This window comes from Protopterus annectens, chromosome 3.part1 (assembly GCF_019279795.1).
Source record: "Protopterus annectens isolate FY-2018-M chromosome 3.part1, PAN1.0, whole genome shotgun sequence".
Taxonomy (NCBI): Eukaryota; Metazoa; Chordata; order Ceratodontiformes; family Protopteridae; genus Protopterus; species Protopterus annectens.
In genome coordinates, this window is record NC_056732.1 from 845,171,813 (window position 1) to 845,196,173 (window position 24,361).

The window sequence follows — 24,361 nt, forward strand, 5'->3', positions numbered from 1 at the left end:
ATTGAATCCCACACTGACACAAATGTTCTTCAGGAGAGGCTGACACAGGCAAACAACTGGTGTGAGAGCCATGGACTAAAACTAAATGCCAAGAAATGCATATTAGTATCCTTTGGGAAGTCATCCACCTCTGGAACTATTATATTGATAACACACCCCTTAGAGCTGACCCAGTAGTCAAGGACTTAGGGACAAGCATAGATAGTAATCTAGCCTTTGACTGTCAGGTCTGTACAGTAGTGTGGAAATTATTCTATGTTACACAACTTATAAACAAAGGTATGGCATCCAAGTCCAAGGAGTCATTGTTCTACTGTAATCTACTGTATTAGGGTGGGAGGTTGGTATAATGGTTAAAGTGTTTATCTTACAAACACAAGGTGCAGTGTTTGATTCTCAGATGGAGTAATTGGCTAGCCTTAAAATGGCCCACAAGAGCAGTTATCCTAGTACTAATCTATGAACCTATGAACCTATTTGGCATTCATCAGACCTATCATTGAGTACAATGCCCCCTTTGGTATGTACCTAACCAGGCATATCCAGCAACTGGAATGTCCACAGAGGTTCCTCACTAAAAGAATACAGGCCATAAGTAAAATATCCCATGCAGACTGCCTCAAGGCCCTATCCCTGTATTCTGTCTCCTACAGGCTTTTAAGGGGAGATCTATGCCTGGCATACAAGGCATTGGCAGACCTCACTCTGATGGACCTCCTGCATATCCACAAAACAAACATCACCAGAATTACCCATTAAACCTTGCCTGTGATATAAATAGGACCTGCTAGAGAGAAAGGTGTGTATCTCAGAGTCTACCCTGTCTATGGAACAGGCTCCCCATCCATGTGAAGCAGAGTTCCTCTTTAACTTAATCATACCTCTCAACTGTCCAGCTTTTCACAGAATGTCTAGATTTTTGCCTGTAATTTTTGGTCTGTGCCTCCTAAAATGTGTGGTTTTCTGGCAAATCATTGGAGATTGATATAATTAAAACATAACAAACATTTGCATTTCAGACTTCATATGCTTCCAAAAATGCATGCCAATGCAAAAACCTTTAGTATATTAATTTTCTAAGTTTATAAGAGCAATATTTAAAAATTGTGCCTATTTTTGGACCTTTCCCCATTATTTTTGACTTTGCCCAGATTTCTTGGTGTTACAGGTTGAGAGGTATGAACCCAATTCAAGTGCAACTTGGACAATTGGATGGGGAACAGGAAATTCACCCCTGGTTTGGCACCTGTGTCTATAATGGACACAGACCAACTGGAAATGGTTCATCTCCCAGGCCTCTGCCTGTATATGTTTCATCTCCCAATCCCGTGCTTACACTTATCAAGGGTATCAGAACTTGTCATAGATTTGGGATGCATGGCTATCCTTAACAGGGTCCTTGCGGTCATTAGCCTAGTAAACACCTATGAACCTATGAACATTGCAACAGGATAGAGCAATAGACATCCAAATTAAGGAGAAATCAGTGGAGTGGGAAGCATCTGATTAGTTGCCATATGAAGATACTTTTGAGCCTTCCATAGGAAACCAGTACAAACGTTCAGTTGGAGTTGGACAGCAATGGAAAGAACAGGAAACTGTGGCAACTCTGGCGAAGTCAATGTTGTGTAGTGATAGGCCAGTGAGTTCCCATATGAAAGAGCAATGGATAATACAGGATGAAACTGAAGAGAACGTGGTACAGGAATTGCTCTAGAACTTTCTATATAATGGCCGCAGGAAATGAAGAACAAAGAATGCACCCTCAGTTTACAAGAAAATGACTAAGAGAAAAGTTGCTTGATTTAATAGAGATGGACAGACATATTAAGATCAATGAAAGAAATAGACTACAGATGGTCTATAAAACCCAAAAAGTTAGAAATCTGATAAAAAAAAAAACTAATTAGGACTGTCCATAGAAATTCATGTGATATAACAGAATAGGATATATTACTGTGCAGCTAAATTAATAACAGATAAAGTCTTACCACAAGAGCACAGGGCAGTAAGGGAAAGGAAGGGAAGAAATTAAATGCCATCATGTAAGTATTATTTGTTGAGCCTTTCTCCCCGTTTTGTCTGTTGTTTATGTGTGGAGCTTTTCTCCCCAGGCCTCTACTGAAAATGGAAATATATCCAGCTAGATTAGCCCGGTTAACAAATGTAAAATAAAATAAAATAAAAAAATAAAGTATCGAATAGAGAAAACAATAAAGCAGTTAAGACAGAGGGAACAGGTCAACAAAAATACTCAGAAAGATAACTTAATAAAAGCAACTCACAGTATTATAACAGATCAGGATCTATTGTGCACTGTTGCAAATAATAAACTAAAAATACACCAAAAATAATCCTGTTACTGAATCAAGTTACCAGTGTATAAAAAGAGAAACTGTAGAAAAAGTCAAACACTGGTAACACACAGCCGACACGTATACAAAAAGGTTTAATAGTAAGCGCTTTCACGGATAAAAAAACGCTTCTTCAGACTACAAATACAGAATCAAACTGAACATTTAAATAACCAACCTAATAAAAACAACTCGGCTAAAACTAATCAATGTTCAGAGAACAATCACATTCAATGAACAATAAAAGCCATAAATAAAAGAGCACTAACTCATAGCTTTGAGTTGCTAGTTAACTATAGCATCACTCAGTGTTTCGGGGCTCTATTTTTCAGGAATGGTTTTACTGAAACTTTACTATTAAGCCCAGGTGGTTTATCTGCTTGAAATAATAAAATCCATTTCTGCTCTCTAGCTTCAGTGCTATTATTAAGATTTGCACCTCTCTTGTCCTTCTCGTGAACCAGTTCTAGGGCAAGAGTTGTTTTTATTAGGTTGGTTATTTAAATGTTCTGTTTGAGTCTGTATTTGTAGTCTGAAGAAGTGTTTTTTTATCAGTGAAAGCGCTTACTATTAAACCTTTTTGTATACGTGTTGGCTGTGTCTTACCAGTGTTTGACTTTTTCTACAGTAAACTAAAAATATCAGCACAAGCAGAGAAACATAGAACATATGTAAATAAATATAAAGGAAAACTACAAAATAAGGACTTTATTGATGACCCAAAAAGTTTTATAGAGAATTGGGAAACAAGGCAAAAGGAATTGAAACATCACCAAAAAAAGAAGAAATAGATACATTTTGGAGAAATATCTATGAAGATCCTGTGGAACATAGCAAAGATGCTAAATGGATAGAAGAAGTAAAAGAAAGAAAGAATAAGAAGTTCAAATGTACAGGATATGAAATGTATGAAGTAACAGCCAGAGAGATTGAAACAAAGTTAAGAAAAGCTCCTAATTGGAAAGCCCTAGGCCCAGATGCAGTACCTAAATTCTGGTTAAAAGTATTAACATCTTTGCATGAAGATTTAGCCATGAGTAAGAACTATTTATTTGTACACTCTGAACAGACACCAGCCTGGTTAACAACAGGAAAAACAATGCTTCTACTTAAGAGCGAACCTGCAAGCTATCCTAAAAACTAAAGACCAATAACTTGCCTTCTGATGATGTATAAACTACACACTGGAATTGATGCTGACAAAGTTTATAGTCATTTAGAAAAAAACTCAATCATGGCGGTAGAACAAAATAGTAATAGAAGAAAGTCAATATGGAACAAAGGATCATTTGTTGTTAAATAAAGTTATAATTGAGAACTGTAACAAGGGGAAGAATCTAAGTAGGGCATGGCTAGACTACAAAAAACATTTGACAGTATCCCACATTCATGGATAAAAGACTGCTTAACAATGTATAAGATACACCCTACAGTGATCAGTTACATTACAGTGATCATGAAACAGTGGCAAACCACTTTGCTGTTGAGCCAAGATAAAGGACAAATTATTATTCCAGGGATAAAAATCCAGAGGGGGATATTCCAGGGTGATTCTTTGTCACCGCTGCTCTTTTGTCTTTCCCTTAACCCATTAAGCTGTCTGCTTATCAGATTAGGTCATAGCTACAATCTGGCTCCCAGAAAAACAACAAAGTGTAAAGACTTCTCAACTTCTTTTGTAGATGATTTAAAACTATATAGTTTATCAGATGAGGAACTGCAAGCACAACTGTAAGTGGTCAAAACATTTTCATGATATAAGAATGTCATTTGGTCTTGATAAATGTGCAAAAGCAACCTTTAAAGCAGGAAAACTGCAGCACCAGGAAAGCAACAATTTGGGAGAAGAATGTGATATAAAAGAACTTGAGCAAGAGGGACTGTATAAATATTTGGGAATTGATGAAGGATCAACAATAAAACATGAACAAATGTAAGTAAAACTTAGTAAGGAATATTTTAGAAGACTTAAATTAATACTGAAAATAGCACTGACATCTAGGAACAAAGTCCAATCTATAAACCAATTTGCACTTCCTGTCCCAACTTACACTTTTGGAGTGAGTGACTGGCCCCAAAAGGTATTGAATAGGTTGAACAGGAAAACAAGAAGTATGCTTCACGCTCATTAAATTATTTATAAAAATCAGTGCATACCAATATGTTATATTCCCCCTTCCGAAGGAGATATCTCTCCTTTGAAAACCACATTGCCAAAGTGGTTAGAAAGACCTTCTACATAGCCCACCTCATCACGAAGGGTTTCACATCTAGATCAAGAGAGGTAATTGTGCCCCTTTATTCATCCCTCATCAGGCTCATCATAGAATACAATGCCCCTTTTGGGATGTACCTTACCCGACACCTGCAGCAATTAGAAAGACCCCAAAAGTATCTCACCAAGAGGATCAAGGGTCTCAAACAGATGCCATATGCTGCTCGGTTAAAAAAACTCCAGCTCTACTCAGTTGCATACCGCCTACTTCAAGGCGATCTATGCCTGACATACAAAGCTATGTCAAATCCAGAATTAATGGACATGCTCCACCTCAGTAAATCTAAATCCCTTAGAGCCACACGCCCGAGGGACTTGAACCTCAGCACAGAAATAAATAGAACTTGCTGGAGGGACAGGTTCATAACCCAGAGGCTCCCTTCGCTCTAGAATAGAATTCCAGTTCATGTGAGGCAGAGCACCTCACTGAATCTCTTCAAGAAAAATCTCGATAGGTGGATGGGGGATCGTAGGTTTGTCCCAGGGATTATTCCTGTGTCACTATTAGACAGAGACATAGTAAACTAAACCTTAAAAAGGGCACAGTATACTCAAATCAAGGGGTGGCGTAAGCCATACAAAATCGGGCTAAGCTTATAATTGCCCCAGGGCAGATAGCCTAGTATGAACCTATGAACCTATGAACCTATGATTACATGTATAGATCTATAATTGTGGAGCTGCATACATATCTGCTGACCTCACAAGACCCAAATGTAGTGAAAGTTTTGAAACATGAGGAGAATAAGTCTAAGATGACATTCTTGCTTAGTTTAGCAAAAGCATATTGGTGTTAAGCAGGAATGGAAATTAAAACAGAAGTAGGTAAAAATCAGACTGCAATTGAATGTGCCAAAAAACAAAGGAAAGAATATAAGGTGAAGGATTAGATGAAAAAGCAAGAAATGTGGAAAATGCATAAAAATAGTTGCAAGTACAGAAAACTCTTGGAACAACCTCATGTTGATCAGAATTGAACACAGAAATGATTAAGAAGAGGTGAATGTAAACCAAAAGACGAAAGGTTAATATTGCTGACCCAAGATAGTGGGCTATGTACACGTTGGTTTACAAAGTCCATTCAACATGTGGGAGAAACAGACAAATGTAGGTTTTATAAAACAGAATTGGAAACAGTTGCACATTTGTTGATGGTTGTGATATACCAATGCCAGAGTGACTGCATACTGAAAGGCACAATGATGTGGCAAGACTGTTGCATTGGAGATTGTGCAAACATTATGGTACTGAAGTGGCTGAAAAACACTGGAAACATGAGTCACAAAGCATTATAGAAAATTATGAATTTTATATTACAGGGGATCACCCATTACCAACAGTTCAAAAAAATAGATGTCAGAAAGCCAGACATAGTGGTACATGAAAAGAAGACAAAAGTAGCATTGATCATCGAAATTGCTTCACCCAGTGACTACACTGCCTTAAGTACAGAGAGGCATAAAGTCACAAAATACCAGGATTTGTAGGCAGAAATGAGGGCAGTGTAGAAGAAAGATACCCAGACATTTCCAGTAGTAGTAGAAGCATCTTGACTTATAAAAAAAAATTTGCAAGCATACTTACAATGTTACTGATACATGTAACTGTACAAACTTCAGAAGTAGTCATTATTGGGCACATCGTGGGTGCTGCGAAGAGCACTTCTGGCTGACATCAAAGATTGAAACAATGCTAATTTCATGAACTATAATCATACTTTGACTTAGGAATGAGTTCCATTCCTGTCATGGTATTAGAAACCCAAAAGACTTGTAGAAATTAAAAAAGAGAGAAGCTATATACTAAAGTCCCTTCATCACTACATTAAGCTGTGTAGAAACATAAGCAAATAGCATATTGAGCAAACGTGCATAAGCAAAATGAAAGTGATCAATGAGGTGTTGAGTACCTAGACATTTGTGGAATTTGTATGTCAATATATTAATGGGAACACTATCAGTTATCTACTTATTTTAAACAGGAATCTACATTATAAGTACCATAGGAAAAAATGTACCACAAAGGTGAACATGCTTGACTGTGGTATCAAAAAGAGGCTGAGATGGTAGTGATTAAATAACTACACAGATGGTGCACAATCTACAATTCATATTTATTAGTGACAAAACTGACAAATAAGTAAAGTATTTTAGAATGGGCCAGTTATACCAATACCTCCATGGTAAAATTGCTGTCTAAATGATTTCATTTCAGAATGAAGGTTTGTATGCTGCTAAATTATAAGCAGAATCTGTACAGCACTGCTTATAAGAATGATCTACACAAGGGGCACAGTCCTTGATGTTTGCTGACATCACACTGGTTACTTCAGAATGCTGACCTCAGCTGGCAGGTACTATGATATAACACATGCTTTAGGTCAGGTTGGGATCTACAGGGGAGATGGATTGGGTTGGGCTTCAGAGAGGAGTGCCATCAACTTGATGTCCGTACTATAGGTAATTCAGTGCACGTCTCCTGGCCTTTTCTTCACACTTCTCAAAACGTGACAAATATTTAGAGTGAAATGCTGAATATTTATCTTACCTGTACAAACTTCTCCTGGTTTGCATCAATGTACTGGAACACAGGATCTGGAGTGACACTAGCTCCACAGGTGTCCTTGAGTAACAATATGGTAAGGATTGCAAGACCAATCTGGAACAAAAGCTGAAACGTCAATTAAGAAATAGTATATAGTATTTCAATAACTTCATATGTGTAGACTGAATGCTATTCTTTGCAAATATTTTAACCTTTGAAATTTAAGATGTTTCAGAAAAAGTTATCACTTAAACCTTCAATGCCATAGAACTTATTGCATGTTATACTAAAGTGCATTCTATACCTTCATTTCTAACCAATAGAAGTTAGGGACAAGCCCATATTTTGGAAAAAAAATATCCTAAAGGAATTAATTACTCCATTTTCTGGTTTTACTCTTAGATAATAGAATGCATGGATATAAACCATGACTCTGCTGACTTAGTTTCTCTTTCACTTTTTGTTTGGTAGCCCAGGCCAACAGGAAGGGACTCTGTCTGACAAAGTTGGCAGACGATTGCAAGTTGGGAGCTATTATTAACTCCCCAAGTGATGTTGACATCCTACAGAAAGGCCTCACTGAGACCAACGACTGGTGTCAGAACCATGGCCTTAAGCTCAAGGCAAAAAAATGTGATGTCATCCCCTTTGGGAAAAATCCGGTTCCCATGAATTACCAAATTGATGGTAGTCCACTGAACACAGAAGGCGTTATAAGAGATTTGGGAACACAGGTTGACAGCAACCTCTCTTTTGACCACCACATTGCCACTGTGGTCAGAAAGTCCTTCTATGTAGCATTACTAAGGGTTTTGCATCCAGGAAGAAACTGGTCATTGTCTTTGTCTACTCTTCCCTCATTAGGCCAATCATTGAGTACAATGCCCTATTTGGCATGTACCTCACTAAACACCTGCAACAACTGGAGTGGCTGCAAAGGTACCTCACAAAGAGGATCCTAGGCCTTAAAATTTTGTCCCATATGGACAGACTCAAAAAACTCCAAATATTCTCTGTCTCATATCGCCTACTTAGAGATGATCTCTGCTTTACTTACAAAGCCATGTCTGACCCAGCTCTGTTAGAAATGCTACATCTAAAGAAATCCCAATCGCTCCGCACTACACACTCCAGAGACCTCAACCTCATTACTACAATCAACAGAACATGCTGGAGGGATAGATTCATAACCCAGAGAATGCCCATGCTATGGAATAGACTTCACTGGCTCTCTTCAAGAGAAATTTTGATGAGTGGATGGCAAATAGAAAACTTACCCTAGGGATCCCTCCAGTGGCTTTACTCGACAGAGGCACTGGGAACTAAGGTCGGGTGGCACGATGCCAGGGTAATCTTATGGGCTAGGCTTGTAAAGGCTCCAGGGCCATTTGTCTAGGACATACCTATGAACCTAAGAACCTATGAACTTTCTAATAAAGAAATAAAACTTTATATGCCATAGCCATGAACAATCAAAGTAATATTAAGAAATGCGAAGTGCAAGTGTCTTACTACACATGCACACATATTTATATGTCTAAAAATCTTGAATACATATTTCTTCTACAAATGTAAAGACAGTAATGAATGCTAACATAGGTCCTGCAGGAGGAAAGTCGAGGATTTCAGTATTCTGGTCTTCAGCAATTTGGTCTTTCGATATTATGGTTTCTGTATTACGGTTTTCAAGTCTGTGGGCTTCAGGATTGTGATAATAACCAATATATTTTATATATATATATATATATATATATATATATATATATATATATATACACACACACACACACACACACACACACACACACACACACACACACACACACACACACACACACACACACACACACACACACACACACACACACACACACACACACACACACATACACACACAGATATAGAAATCCAGTTTGCTCATGAGCATGTTTGTTTATGCATGTGTTGATTTATGATTTCATATGCTGATTACCAGATTAGCCTCACTGAGAAAAGGACATATGCAGGAGTTTTTGCAGACAGAGTATACAATCACCTAGGTAAAATCCAATCATGGCATTAGAAAAGAAGACGACTGAAAGGGATTCATATGGAACTAAGAATCATCTTTTGCTAAACAAAGCCATTATGGAGACTTGTAAAGAAACAGGAAATTATAATGCAACTGCAATTACTATGAAAATCTGGCGAACCACTTTTCTAATTAACCACAAAAAAAGAGGACATTACTATTCATTGTGCAAGAATCCAGAGTGGAATACTCAACAGTAATTTCTTAGACAAATTATATAATAAAACTACACTAGTTATATATAAAAATAAGTTTTATTTGTTGCTACTACTAGACTAACTATATATTTTCTGCTCTTGTTCACTTACTTTTTGGCTCTCTGTTGATATGTTGGAATTTGAAATGCTGATTGCCAACAAGCTGGAGAAAAAAAACAGAAAACACAGAAGAGCGAATTTTAAAAATCGCTTTTCTCCTTTAAACGTTTTTTTTTTTGGGGGGGGGGAGGTCAAGCCCTGAAACCCTCACCCCTGATCTTATATATACCATCTCTGAGTTCGCCATACATTGGAGAAAAGGGAATATTCTGAGAAATGGCATCTTGGACTTACTATATGTAAATACGTTCTTTCGGCCATTCGGTCTCTTTATTTTGGGACTCACTCTAGCAGGTCCCAACATTTCAAATTGTTACTGTACTTTTATCATACATCAAAAGCCATTAAAAGTCACTGTTTACAGTTCTTAGAAATTCAGAAAATTATTCTTCTCTGAAAGTTTTCTATGCTATAATAAGAGCTCTTTTATTTTTGTTTGGATTTAGATTTTTTTTTTATTATTTAAAATAATATCATGGGAAAGAGAGAAACACCACTGCCGACTTAGGATAATAGTCTTTTGCTAGTCATATTACATAAGCATTTTAGCATTTATCTTGGGCTTCTGCTTAAATTTTGAAGCCACTATTGAGATTCTCAAAATACAGAGACTGATGGGTCCACTACAGGTGCTTGTGTGCTAGTAACTTGCAGTATACTTGCTCTTTGCCACTTGTTCAAAAAAAAACCAAGTGCTTTAACTCCCACTAGCTAGATCTCCCATTTCTACATAGCCCTCCTAACACCTGGTCTTATAAATTATGTAGTCTTATGGGAACCTGAACCCTAAACCTAAAACTCCCACCAGTTACCAACATGGCTGCTTCGTCCCTTACCCTAAACTGCCACTCCCGCTCTCTAACTCTAAATTCCCCAATCACTTCCTAAACCTAAAACTCCAACCACCCCATACTTCAATTCCCTGATTGCTCCATAACCATAAAACTCCCTTCTTACTCCCTAACTCTAAAATTCCCCTCCTGCTCCCTAATACTAAACTCCCCTTCTGCTCCCTTCCCACAGCTGCTTGCCTGAACTCATAATTCAAGTTTGAACATGAGTAGCAACCTAGCTGATATACAAAGAAGTTGAATCCCTGATTTTGAGACCACGTTTTTCAACTACTTTAGACTCAAGTCCCTGTAGTGAACCAGAGACTGACAATGTATGTACATTTGCAATATGATAAATCCTTGATTACATTAACTCAATGTATTCCTTTTACTCTGCAGTATAGTGATCAAGAAGTAGGATACATAAGTATCAGGTCGTAGTGGGCACATATCCCATGTGTAGGGGTGCAAAGCATCCCTACATGAATGCTTTAATAGTCTTCAAGTGAGTTTCAGCATTCACTTTACTCACATTTACTGGTCTTGCAGTTCTATTCTGTAGCCCAGAGAAAAAGGTAATTTTCAAATGAGGTCCTATTAAAGTCACTATAAAAGCAAGTAAACGTATTATTGCTGCTCAATAGACAAATCGTTAAAATATGACTTAATATGTCTCTATGCTACGTTAAGTTCATTTAGACTTACTTTCTCATAGGTCTCACTTTTTCACCATTTCATTTTCTGTGTATACATATCCAAATCCATCAGCACCAGCCCACCCGCCCTTATCAGGTTTCATCATCCTTACTGGTAGCCTGCGTAATTTGTTCAGGGCTACCCCTTCGGATCTCAATATATTATGATGATTATAGTGTTTCACCTGTTTATTAGACTCATTGTCAAGTGACCTAATATCAAGTTCACACATTCGGTCAAAAAAAGGCTATGAGTTGGTGGTCCTCATGAGGGGTTACCCTGACTCACTGATATAGTAGTTGGTTAAAGAATTACAATTTAAAAGAAATAGAGGTATTTACAAATCACTACTGAGGAGTGATAGAGTGCAGATTGATACTCAGCTCGAGTTAAACCAAAGTATTGATAATGTTAGTCTGGTATGTCACACTAACAACAACAATAAGTATCTACTGAGTTTTATTACTACCTATAGTAGAGATGCACCTGATATTAAAAGGATAATAAACAAAAATTGGAACCTTTTAATGGGAGATGAGGACATGATTAATAAATTAGGAGAATCCCCTTCAGTTATTTTCAGGAGAGGATGCAACATGAAAAACTTGTTAGAAAAGTTTAAATCTAGTCCAGTAAGACTCCCAGGCATGTATAAGTGTGAAATGTGTGTGTTGTGTAAATATATGGACATTAGTCAAACCTTCAGCATAAGAAATGTAAAATATTATACGACAAAGAAACTTAACTGTAATTCAAAAATGATTGTGTACCTAGTCCAATGGCAATCTTGCCCTGCCTTCTTCATTGGTAAAAACAACCGTAAGTTGAAGGAATGTGTTTATGAACACATTTACAGTATGAATAGGGGCAAATTAGAAAATGCTTTAGCTAGGCATACATCTCTTTATCAGACTCACACATTAAAATTTAGGGCATTGACCAAGTTATCCCCGACATTAGAGGTGGTCTCTGTTCTTTGTTATTACAGAAACTTGAATTAATGCGCAAATTTGCCTAAATGCTTGTCACCATCCAAGTTTAAATGAGATGTGTTCTATTTTATGTCTTTTAAAACTGAAAAGTCTTTTAAGATAATAAAGAATAAAAATGAAAATTCATTTCATTTAAGGTGAAGTGTTCAGGAAAGTGAAATTGATTTGTATGTTTATGAAGCGGTAACCCATATATTTTATTATAATGGTTATTTGAATAAGCTTGGCATTTTGTTAGATCTTATCTTACTTCTGTATTCCATTTTATTTAGTGTGGTTTTAAGCTTTGTAAGGTATTTAGAAGGTTAACTTGTTATAAAGGAGGGAAGAAGTCATTAATTATGTTAATTTAGATCACATGACTGATTTGGAAAAGTTGTTTAAATGGGGATGTTTTTATGTGTGTGTTATCTGAAGAAGTTCTGATTATTAATCTAACAAAAAGCGCTTAATCTAATAAACCATGGATCTATAAACTGTGTGTGGAATATCCATTGGTTGCTGTTTGTTGTTGTTTTGCAGTCCTATTAAAGTCACATTCTAAGCTGTAATTTGTGGTTCAGTAAGATTATATCTTGTGCAATTGCATTTAAAATAAAGTACATTAGTATAATAGCCCAATTTACCTTTTGTGTGATGCTCTAGAGTATACCACAGAAAGGTTGTGAAAAAGAAATAATAGGGGGACTTTTAACTTTTTTACAATACTTGTACCACAGTGTATATCCTGATTAAAGCTACATACATTAGTGTCACTCTGCTTAGACATGTATTGGCAATAAATGAAAGCAAAAAATGGAAATGGACACCCACAAGCGGGTATTCCTTATTCCACATAAAAATTGCCCCATGTCTAGCAAATTAATTATTTCTCTCATTTTTGTTGCCTTGTATTCTAAAAACTAAATAAAACAGTAAATGTATTTATTGATTTGTTTGTTTTTGTTTACTGGCAACATCTGTCCAGGTGGAAACCCATTTTCAGCAGAGCAGTGGAGACTAGCTCCAGAATGTGGTTCTATACACAACTGTAAAATACATACAAAATCTAAATGCATACATACATACATAATGTACACAATTAACATAAAATTGAGTAAAATTTACAATGAAGCAAAACAATAAAAAGAAAGCAGTGATATGTGACTAGTAGGAATCAGCAGCAATGCAAATCTTTTCCTCTCTATCTATATCTATATCTATATCTATATCTATATCTATATATATAGACACATATATAGCTGTATCTAAATCTATCTATCTATCTATCTATCTATCTATCTATCTATCTATCTATCTATCTATCTATATGGGTCCCTATCGGATTACTGAAGTTTCAAAATTTTTAACCTCATACAGCCGAGACCATATAATCAAAGTTTTGAAACTTTTAAAACAATTTTTTTTTACCACCCACACCTTCTGCTAATTAAATATACCAACTCCAAGATTGCACCACAGTTAGGAAAATGGTAAATTTCCCATTCCATGCTGTGCAGTGATCTCCATTCAAAATGTTCTAAGTTTCAATACATCAATCATATAGTCTCGGACGTATGATATTCGAAGTTTTGAAACTTTGGTAATCCGATAGGGACCCATATATGCATAGAAATAATCAAGTAACATATATGGATATCAGTATATAGTGGCATAAAAAGTTTTCATGAAATACATAAATATTTTTCACTTTATGGATAAGTATTTTCATATAATAGCATAAAATAGTAGCAAATAGGAGTTGCCATACAGTTAATGTATTCAGATGCATAGTTATATAAGAATCCCGTTAGTGAGGTGTGTAATGGTGCTATATATAAATAAGTTGGTGAGATCTGAGGTGAGGAATGAGAGTGGAAAGAGATTTGTTATGGGATAGAGAGATAGATAAAGAACGTGGAGATGGGTAATTATATGAAGTGCAGTCTAAGAATCAGAGGAATTAAGAGAGTAGAAAGATGTTTATGTTGTGAGATATAGGAGCTAGAAATAATAAAAAATCCCTTATCCAGAAAAGCTATCAAATAAATATCAAATAAATAAATAAGTAACACATCCCCCTCATGTAAATTGATCCATGTAGGTGTAACTGCTTGAGAGAAGAATATTGCTTCATGTATCTATTCAGCCTTAATTCAAATTGCGTCCTCTTCTCCTCACACATCTTTTCTTCTGAGGAGCAGTCAGGATGTCTAGACTCCCTGATATATGGTTGTTACCATGTCCCCACATTTTTCCTGCATTCATCGGATGGATTTTGATGCAGACTGTGCTGTTACTGTTGCTTTTCTCTGAACTGCCTCTGTCCTGTCTCTGGTTCTAAAGAGAAGCCAGTCACTAAAGCTGATCCAGAATAGAAACTGATCACTTTCTTGGATTTATTTCATGATGGTGACAACACTGTGCAATTAGAAGACTTCAGAAGATTAGAATATCATGGCAATAATTCTGATTTTAATAATTAATTATTTACTTTTAATTATATTTAACTATACAGACATTGTGCCTGCCAGTTGTGCAAGTTTAGTTCACACAATCATTGAATATAGACTATGTGTTAGTGCTCTACAAAGGAAATAATGGTGGAGTTCACGATTCTTCATTTAAATGAAGGAGTTTATTTAATCCTTCTCTTGCACCTCCATTACTTTTCTTTTCAGGATTACGTGAGAAAGACAATAGACAGAAGTTTAAATATAAATCCTCTGATCAACTTTTTAAATTAATCTTAGGCAGAACAGCAGCTAATAAATTATCTTTCCAATAGCAGGGCTGTGTGTTTATGAAACATGACAAAGGCACAATGTTCATGATGTAGACAGAATGTTCAAGATGTAGTTAGAATGTTCATGATGTAGGCTGTATGTTTATGATGTAGGCAGTGTGAAGCCCGATCAGTACCCCACCAGACTGCCAACAATATATGACATCCCTTGCTATCATGGGTCAGTAACTAAGGAGCTTCAATCCTCACTACTGACTCCAATAGGAGACCGTCACTTAAACAGGAGTAATATTTCACAATTTCCCCTGTAACTTGGGACTGGGCTGTATGCTTCTGTCCACCCCAAATATAACTTCTTATTACACACTTCAGAGGAATGTTTCCCAGTTTAAGACTTCTTTACACTCACACTTAAATAAATTAAATCTGCCTTTTTAAAGGGCTGTCCAGTTATAAAAGTTAGATATTAAAACAAATGATAGCAAATGACCTAAAGCAGCCAGGCTTTTGGAGTGACACGGGAAGTTATCAAAGCAGGTATAAGCACTCTCAAATCACTAAAGAAAACATTGGTTGATCAGCCACAATATAAGTTAATAAAATATTTAATTATGAGCACAATGATTAAAAATATAAGACAATAATTTCCAATAAACAAACAGAACTCAATCACCAGGAAAATGAAATCAATACAGTAGGATAGAAATCCAACATTTAGAAAAACTCTGATTAGTTATAATTTTCCTATCTGACTAAAGAACACTGTCCCTGATCTAAACTAAATTATTACAACAGAACAAAGGCAGGCTTACTGTTCTTGGTGAGTCTTTTCTAGGTAGCCACTGCACAATACAATGGTGAACAACTGACAACTGCAACCGGCAATTGCACCTAACATCAACTGACAACAACTGACTGTTAACTGACTTCAATTGTATTCAGCAGGCTCTTTAATAGACTAGCTTAACTGTCACAACTGTTAAAGTTCTAATTTTCAATTCATGTTTTAAAAATCATCCAACAGCTGTTTACTAAAGTTCCTTCCTGTCTTTCAACCTCTGACAGTAACACATAGCAACTGTCAACATTCTGATGACATCATATGCAGCTCAACTGATTCAGAGTCAGTCTGAATTTAGAATCTTCTTTCCAAATATGCACAGTTAGAAATATAAAGGAACACTGTTCAAGTCTTTAAAATATTCTGTACAAACAGATTATAAATGAACATGTAAGAACTTATTTACAATATCATAGCTAGTCATGCTGGCATATATTGCACAGTTTAATCTGAAATTATGTACAAAAAAATTCAGCCAGATATGCTAGCACAAATGACAGTGTCTAATTTCTTCACATTGGAATAACTGGACCCCAGAAGCTGTAAGGGTCATTAAACATTTTCCGCAATATAAGGATGGGGATGACTTTGATAGTTTTATTCATATATTTGAGAGGGTATATAGACAGTATGATGTTGACCTTGAGCTCTGGGTTGGGGTCCTGACTCCCTTACTCCATGGTAAAGCTGTTCAGACCATGTCAACATTGTCTGATTTACGTTAAAGTTAAAAACTGTCTTCTTGATTGTTTTAAACTAACACCTGAAGCTTACAGATAAAAAGTTTCATGAACATAGACGCAAGGCAAATGAGAGTGTACATGATTATATTGCTGATTTAAGTACTTACTTTCACAGATAGGTAAGTGGGTGTCAGCTCACCACTTTTGAGGGACTGACAGACCTTTTGATGAGGAAACAGGCCCTCAGTACTTTGCCTGATGACATGAGAATCTGGTTAGCAGACAGAGAGTGTAACTCTCCAGAGGATTTGGGAGAAAATGGGATCTCTACTTAGCAAGCAGAGCACCAGCACATAAGAAAGGGATACCCAGTGCTGCACATAGACATAATGGAACCCATGGGGGCAGTCTAAACCATTTCAACAGGGTACACCAGTAACAGGAGAAACCACTAGTCCAAGTACATGGTTAGGGATTAGATGTTTTAAATGTAACCATGGGACCACATAACAGTCAAATGTCCTTTGAGGCAAGATGAGAAACAAAAGGTGAGGGAGCCAGCAAGTGGGGATGACAAACTGCCAGTGTTAAGTTGTTTGGAAACAACTGGGGTGCCAATCTATCACCAAAATATATATTCTATCTTAGTAGATGGTAAACAGGTTACTGCTAAGAGAGACACAGCTTCTGATATGACCATTGTGAGGCCTGCAGTAGTTGGAGAACAGCAGTACTTGCTTGGACAGTCCACTCCAGGAAGAGCTTTGGGAGGGACCCTATTCCAAAAACCTTTGGCTAGGCTTCATCTTACCTGGGAGGATGGAAGAGGAAGCAGGCAGGTAGTGTGTCTGATGATATTCCTGCAGATGCCCTGATAGGGAATGACTTTGATGATGCAGTAACCTTTGTACATGCAGTGACATGCAGTCAAGCTTGGAGACAGGTATGTAGGTTTGGTAGCCTGGGGGAGACCCAGACATATCTCATACCTGAAGCTGGGACTGGTGTGGTGGCTGTTTCAGAGAGGTAAGTCTGAAAGTGGGCCACAGCTGCTGGGGGGTACTGATGTTCCCTTGGATATGGTGACTGCAAGGATGGAGGTGAGTGATAGTACCCAGATTGACAGTGAGGCACAACTGTCAGAAGTTACTAGGCTTCCTGTGGAAGGGGGGCTTGTGTTTGAAAATATTCCTGCAGATGTCCTGATAGGGAATGACTGTGATGAAGCAGTGCCTTGTGTGCATGCAGTGATACCTAGTCAGACTTGGAGACAGACATGTAGGTCTGGTAGCTTGGAGGAGACCCAGACAGATCTCATACCTGAAGCTGGGACTGGTGTGGTGGCTGTTTCAAATGAGGAGCTTTCCTGTAGCGGTAAGTCTGAAAGTGAGCCACAGCTGCTGGTAGGTACTGATGTTCTCTTGGACACAGTGATTGCAAGGATGGAGGAGAGTGATAGTACTCAGAGTGACACTGAAGTACAGCTGTTAGAAGTTATTATGCTTCCTGTGGAAGGGGAGCTTGGGAGGGTCACAAATGTAGAGTTGAGACAGGCTTAACTTATGGACCCTACATTACAAAGCTTGAGGGAGATGGCTAAGGAAGCACCTGAGTCTCAAGGAAGAGGAGACTCTGTATACAGAAATAAAGGTTTGTTGTATAAAGAGTGGACTCCGAATGGAGGGCTAGAAGATGAAGTAGCACAGCAGTTGGTAGTGCCTAGAGCCTACCATCTTCCACTTCTAGCTATAGTTCCTAATATTCCTTGTGCAGGTGATACTGAGGCAGAGAAGGAAGGCTGCTGTATAGAAAGTGGACTCCTGAGGGAGGGCTGGAAGGTGAGGTAAGTACAGCAGTTGGTAGAGCCTAGAGCCTACCATCTGCCACTTCTAGTTCATCCATCCATCTAGCCTCAACCCCTTTTTCCCATTTTGCACATTTATAGTTCTTAATATTCCTTTACCAGGTGATATTGATGTAGAAAAGGTGGCAAATACTTTGCTAGAAATTATCAGCAGGGTAGATCTTCTGAGGGAGATACTGACTGATTGAGGTGCTAACTTCATGTTAGACCTGTTGACTTGTTTGTGATAGCATTGTGGTTGAAACCTTTAGAGACCACCCACTACCATACCCAGACTAATGATCTTGTGGAGAGGTTAAACTCTACATTAAAGACTATGCTATGGGCATTTGCAGACCAGTTTATAAGGTCAAAGATAATCATTAAATCCAGTAAGTGTCAGGTGTTTATGGCAGAGGTCACTTACTTAGGACATAGTGTGGGGAATAGTAAGATTAGGCCAGAATCAAAGTAAAAGCTATTCAAACTTGGCCAGTTTCTGTTGCAAAAAAGCAAGTGAGGGCATTTCTAGGGACAGCAAGGTACTATGGAAAATTTGTGCCCAGTTGTAGTGCAGTGGCTGCACCCCTTACTGACCCATGATAGTAAGGGATGTCTTATTGCTGGCAGTCCGGTTGGGTATTGACCAGATGTCACAGGAAGAATGTTTTTTCCCTTAAAATATGTTATTAAACTTTTAAAATGATTATGTAGTGTATTAAAAATGAAATATAAGTAACAGATTAAAACATATTGCTTTAAAATAAATTAACAGTATACTTATTTACATTATATACAAAATGCCTGAGACAAAATTATTAACACTTAACACAAGACATAGATAAAAATGATAAAGATAAATTATATTAACTATATTCAAGATGAAAGTGTTTCAATGACAGCTAACACTTTCAAACAAGCATTATTCTTGAGTTTGTTAGGATAAATCCTATTCTGTTTTTGCTGTTGTTTCTTTGATTGCTGTGCCTTTCAAAAAGATAAGAAAATCTTTACATTTTGATTCTGTGGGATCCTTCCAGTTTCTTGTAACAGTTTTCCTGGCCACAGCAAGAATTGTCCAAGTTAAATAAGAAAATTATTTTTTGGTACTTTTTTCCAGTACATTAAATAAAGCCATTTATTTTGTTAAAATGAATGTTTCATTCCATAAAACTTTAAAAATGGTCTTATACCTTTCCACAAAATATATACACCATAAACAGTCATAAAATATATGTGACCAGTTAACCTTAATGATTTTGTTTTCATCTCCAACATTCAGATATACTTTCTTTTCTCATCTTGGCTACCCTTACAGGAGTCAGAAAAGCTCTAATCAAATATTTCCAAGTAAAGAAACTCCAATATAATGTGGAGGATGCGCTTTTAAGAGATTAAAGAAGATGCATTTTATTTTGTTCTGTTTTAATCTATATGGTACTCTTTAGCAAATAAATTACAAAATTTCTCATTGAACTAGTATTGAATGAAATTTAGAGATTAAATTGTCAAATCCTCAATGTTTGTAAATAATTTCATTTAAATTTTTAATCCATTGTGGTCTCTCAACAAAACATGAATTGAATACAAGAGAGAACTTGTTCTGAATTGATATTACAACTAAATGTGTATACATTGCATCATTAATTTTAATATTAAATTCTAAGGATATAGAGTTTATAGATTTAATTGTGTTTTCTTCAAAGCATTGATGCCAACAATAAAATTGATGACTTTTCCAAGATTATGTTTATGGGTTGGTAATTTATTATTGAAATTCTTTGTTAAAGAGAAGAAAATAAGGGATTCAAACCAAAATCTATAATTTAAATTTATTGATATTATTTTTAAAATGTTTTTAAAATTGATTTTATATAATTCGAATTAATAGATGAATAATTAGGAATTTGTATAGATTTAGAAATATAACACCAGAACGGGTTAAGTGATGCAATATTTATTGAGTCTGAAAAATTCAGTTTATTTGACTTGAGCAAATGATAATACTAGCTTTTCCAATTTGTTATATAATTATTATCTAACCAATTATAGTTTTTACTTTTGTATAAGTTTCTATATTTGGAAAGTTTATACATCCACATTTTTATGGTCTAAAATGGTGATTTATACTTAATCTAGGTTTATTCGGATACCTTAGGAAATTAATAAGTAAATTATTTATTCTTTTAATTTTTTCTTATTAGGTGGCATTATAAGAGATTGAGTTATATATAATGCTTTGGAAATAAAGTCATTTTAATAATTTGTAATCTATTTTTAAAAGAAATGAAAAATCTATTCCAGGAATGAATTGAATTAGTTAAAGAGATTATTTTTTTTTCATACCTGAAATTTATAGTCTCCTGTATATTTTTTAAAATGTGAATTCCTAAGTATAATAAATTAGCAGACTCTGCCTATTATATGATTATCTACATTTAAAAGGTTTTTCCTTATTAAGAACTTAATACATCTGATAATATTAAAAGACTAATTACTCTTATAGATGTGATGAATACTAGGAAAGATATGTCATTATTTATTAGTCTAGATACTGAAAAATAATTTGATTTGTTGGAGTGGGATTACATTTTTGAAGTGTTATATATATTTGATTTTCCTTCCCAATGTGTTAACATGTTAACATCATTTTACAGTAACAATACAGCATATGTAAAGTTAGGTTCTTATACTTCAAATTTTATAAAATGAACAAAAGAAACTAAAGAAGGCTGTCCTCTTTCCCCTCTGTTATTTAACTTAGCTATTGAGATACTTGTAATCCTAATAAATTCAAATATAAAAATTCAAGGTTTAGAAGTTAATAAAGAATGTAATTTTAAAATTATGTTATTTGCTGATGATATACTATTAACATTTAAAAAATTCTTCTGAAACATTAGAAGGACGTGAGAAAATTACAAAAAAAAATCAAAACAATGTCTAGTTTATAGGCAAAATGTTTTCAGTGCTGCATAACAGCACTTTTACATGCCCTGTTCCTATAATGGAATGATGATACATTGACATGGTTACCTGTTAAGTATCATTTCATGCCTACAATTTTCAGCATCCCCAAAGGGCATACAAACAAGAACAACCTACTGTTATATCAGAGCAGCAAGATGCAGCAACACTGAACCCCTATTATTTTTTGTTGACAAACAATTAAAGGGGGTTTGGATTTGTTTCCAAATATTTTAAATGATTCCTGGCTCTTTTTAGATATTATTAGACAAACACAGATTAGCACTGAGGTTTGGTTAGCAACTGCTGATATCCAAGATCTTTGCACAGTTATATCTCAAGATTTAGAAAAGATCTGGTTTAGAAGAGTATTGATTGGCAAAAAGTTAGTTTCACCAAGTGACATTGACATTTTATTTTGTTTTATGTAACATGTTTTCACCATTTTTCAAGACCTCTAAACAGGTGTTGCAGTGGAGGCTGTTTCAATACCACTGTTTGTCTATATGTTTCCTGCATTCTAAGAAAACAGCTATGTTTTGCATAGTAATGTTAAATAGTACGTATATGTTTAATGATGTTATCAGGCTGACATATTGATTTTATAGTCTGGGGACTGAGTATTGTTGAATGACTTTTTAAATACCTTTCCACTATTACAATCTTTTTGTAATTTACTTATTCAGCATCTTTTGAAAATATTAATTTTTGTGAAGTAAGGGTCATTAAGAATAGTAGTTGTGGCTGTTCTGAGTCAACTATTTTCAGAAAGTTGACATTTTCTAATGCATACTTGCACAATTATAGCAATCATCCACTTAAAATCCAAAGAAAGTTGTCTAAGGTGACATAGTAAGATTTTAAAATAAATGTTCTTAAACAGGCAATATCTTGTTTTAGTGAAACCATTATGAACAAAGCAAGTTAAAATTACTGACAATGGTAACTTTAATATGTCTTTAGTTTTCCACTGATACCACTGCAATTTATGACATTAGTTAAAACATTATAAAGTACTTAGGAGACTTATGCGGTCTTTTGGGACTGGTATCTATACCTGATTTTAAGAAAAGTATGAATATTAAAAGCATTTTGCAAAAACATCTGTAATTGATCCATTAAATAGACCCTCTGGAATGTTCAGATGTGGTGCCTACTGACAATATAAGTATGTCACTGACAGCAAGGTAGTAGTGTTAGGTGACTTTAACATTATTTTTAAAGGACCTCATAATTATGGGACAAAAATGTTGTTTTAATTGACCATTTGCTTATCATGACCAGCATTTCATGTTGACAAAACTGAATTCTCTGGGAAAGAGAATTTACTGACATAATTATGCAATACAGAAGTTTAATTTGGAAAATGCATTAGCAAACACATTTACATTGTGAAAACTTTAATAAATTCTTATTTTTTGGAAATTATTGTAAAACCCACAGGTCTGACTAGGAAACATAACTATTGTTCAGGGAGTTATTTTTGCAATGGAAATTAATTTCTGACAAGGCACCACGGTAAATGATAGTATGTCTATTTTAAGTGTATTGAAAATGAAGTCTAACCAACTCTAAACCATGTGATTAAATTTTATTTTTAATGGGCATTTGCATACATACATATATTTTGTTTGTTATTTACTTGGTTAACTTTTTTGTTATTTTTCTTTCATAATGACTGCCTATGTGTTAATTTCTTTGTATTTTTGATTGGGTAAATATCACATGATGTGTGTTTCTTGTACAATTTGTTGTTAAGTCATTGTATGCGACATTATTCTGAAAAAGTTCAATCATATTTGGAGAAAAGTGCTCAATTTTTAGTACATTTCATAGAAAATACCCCACTGTGCTATAGTTTTTTAATGAGTTATTTTTCCTGGTTGGACAGTCCCATTTTTGATTGCTGCTTATGTAATACTTTAAAAGTGCAGCTTCACTTCCATAGCCTAGAGAACCTTAACCCCTTCTAAGGGAGTTATAAATCTTATTTTTCCACTTGAAAAGTAATGTATGTTTTAAGGTGATTAGGATGTTCAACTGATTGATAAAGAACATTTTTTGTTTTAACCACAAATAAATCTAGCTTTGCAACACATAGCACAGCTCTTCTTCAACTACATTATCCAGAGAATGGATTAAAAATATAATTATTTTTATATTCTAAACATCATGACCAGTTTTGCCTTACTCATCAGCATCAACTCTATTTAATAAATTTCCTCCTTTCCATAAAGAGGTTTTATACATGCACAGAATTTAATCCCTTAGTGACCGAACCTGACAAGTGAGTTTGCCATTTTGACTGCAGTTTTTAAAGTAAATTATCTATTCCTCAGGTGATGATAAACCAAAGGTGTATTTAATGATAAAAATCCACAAGAAAAACAAATAAAATGTGAGCACTTTCATTAAACAAGTATTAACTTTATCAGACACCATTAAAATGTAAGACAGCCATTTATATATATATAAAAAACACTCTGATTGGGTAAGCAAAGAGAGGCAGCTAGCTAAGCAACACTGATACAGAACATTAATTAACCCCTTGATGACTGTGTTACAGTTGAAACTGTTGCATCTTAAATACAACTAAAACGTGTAATTAAAAGATAAATTGTCATACATGTGTCATGAATGATTCTAAATAGGATAAAACTAAAACAAAAGTCATTTTTAAAATCTCATGTTAAATATTCACATAATGCTAAAATGTTTACCAAAGCCAAATACATACAAAAGTGCTTGTGCTTAACAAATGTTTTGAGATATTTTGTTCCTTTCTAGGGCTTTTAATTTCAGTACAGGAGAGATGGATGTCCTGTCATTTACCCCTGGCCATCTATCTGCCTGTAGTAAGATTTGCCACCTTAACTCCATTAACTCTAACTGAAATCCCCAAGGCTTTTTGTCACTGATATCTACATGGTCTATTGCCTTAAATGTGAAATTGTGGCCAGTATTGTCCTGAATATGTCTCGCTAAAGCATTATTAATATTATTCTTTCTTATAGCATAGCTGTGTTCATAAATTCTGGCGTTAAATTTCATTTCTGTTTTGCCTACATAAAATGCTAGGCATTGGTCACATGTTGCCATATAGGCCACTGCCTTGGAGTGACAGTTATATTTACCTTTTACATAATGGTCTATACCATTCACTGTAAATTTGCTGCCTGATTTCACCTTGTGGCACCAGTTACAAGACTCAACATTTGTA

The 24,361-nt window shown here is 35.4% G+C and overlaps 1 protein-coding gene across 2 annotated transcripts in view; it reads right to left on the minus strand.

Moving 5' to 3' along the window:
- LOC122798296 (cytosolic non-specific dipeptidase-like) overlaps positions 1 to 24,361 on the minus strand; it is a 345,095-nt gene that overhangs the window by 216,198 nt on the left and 104,536 nt on the right. Inside the window, exon 2 of one of the 2 annotated variants that reach the window (XM_044067118.1) lies at positions 7,177 to 7,287. In XM_044067118.1, coding sequence (XP_043923053.1) covers positions 7,177 to 7,287 — 111 coding nt within the window. Of the gene's footprint in view, positions 1 to 7,176; positions 7,300 to 24,361 lie in introns of both variants that reach the window. The other variant, XM_044067117.1, reaches the window with a different exon arrangement.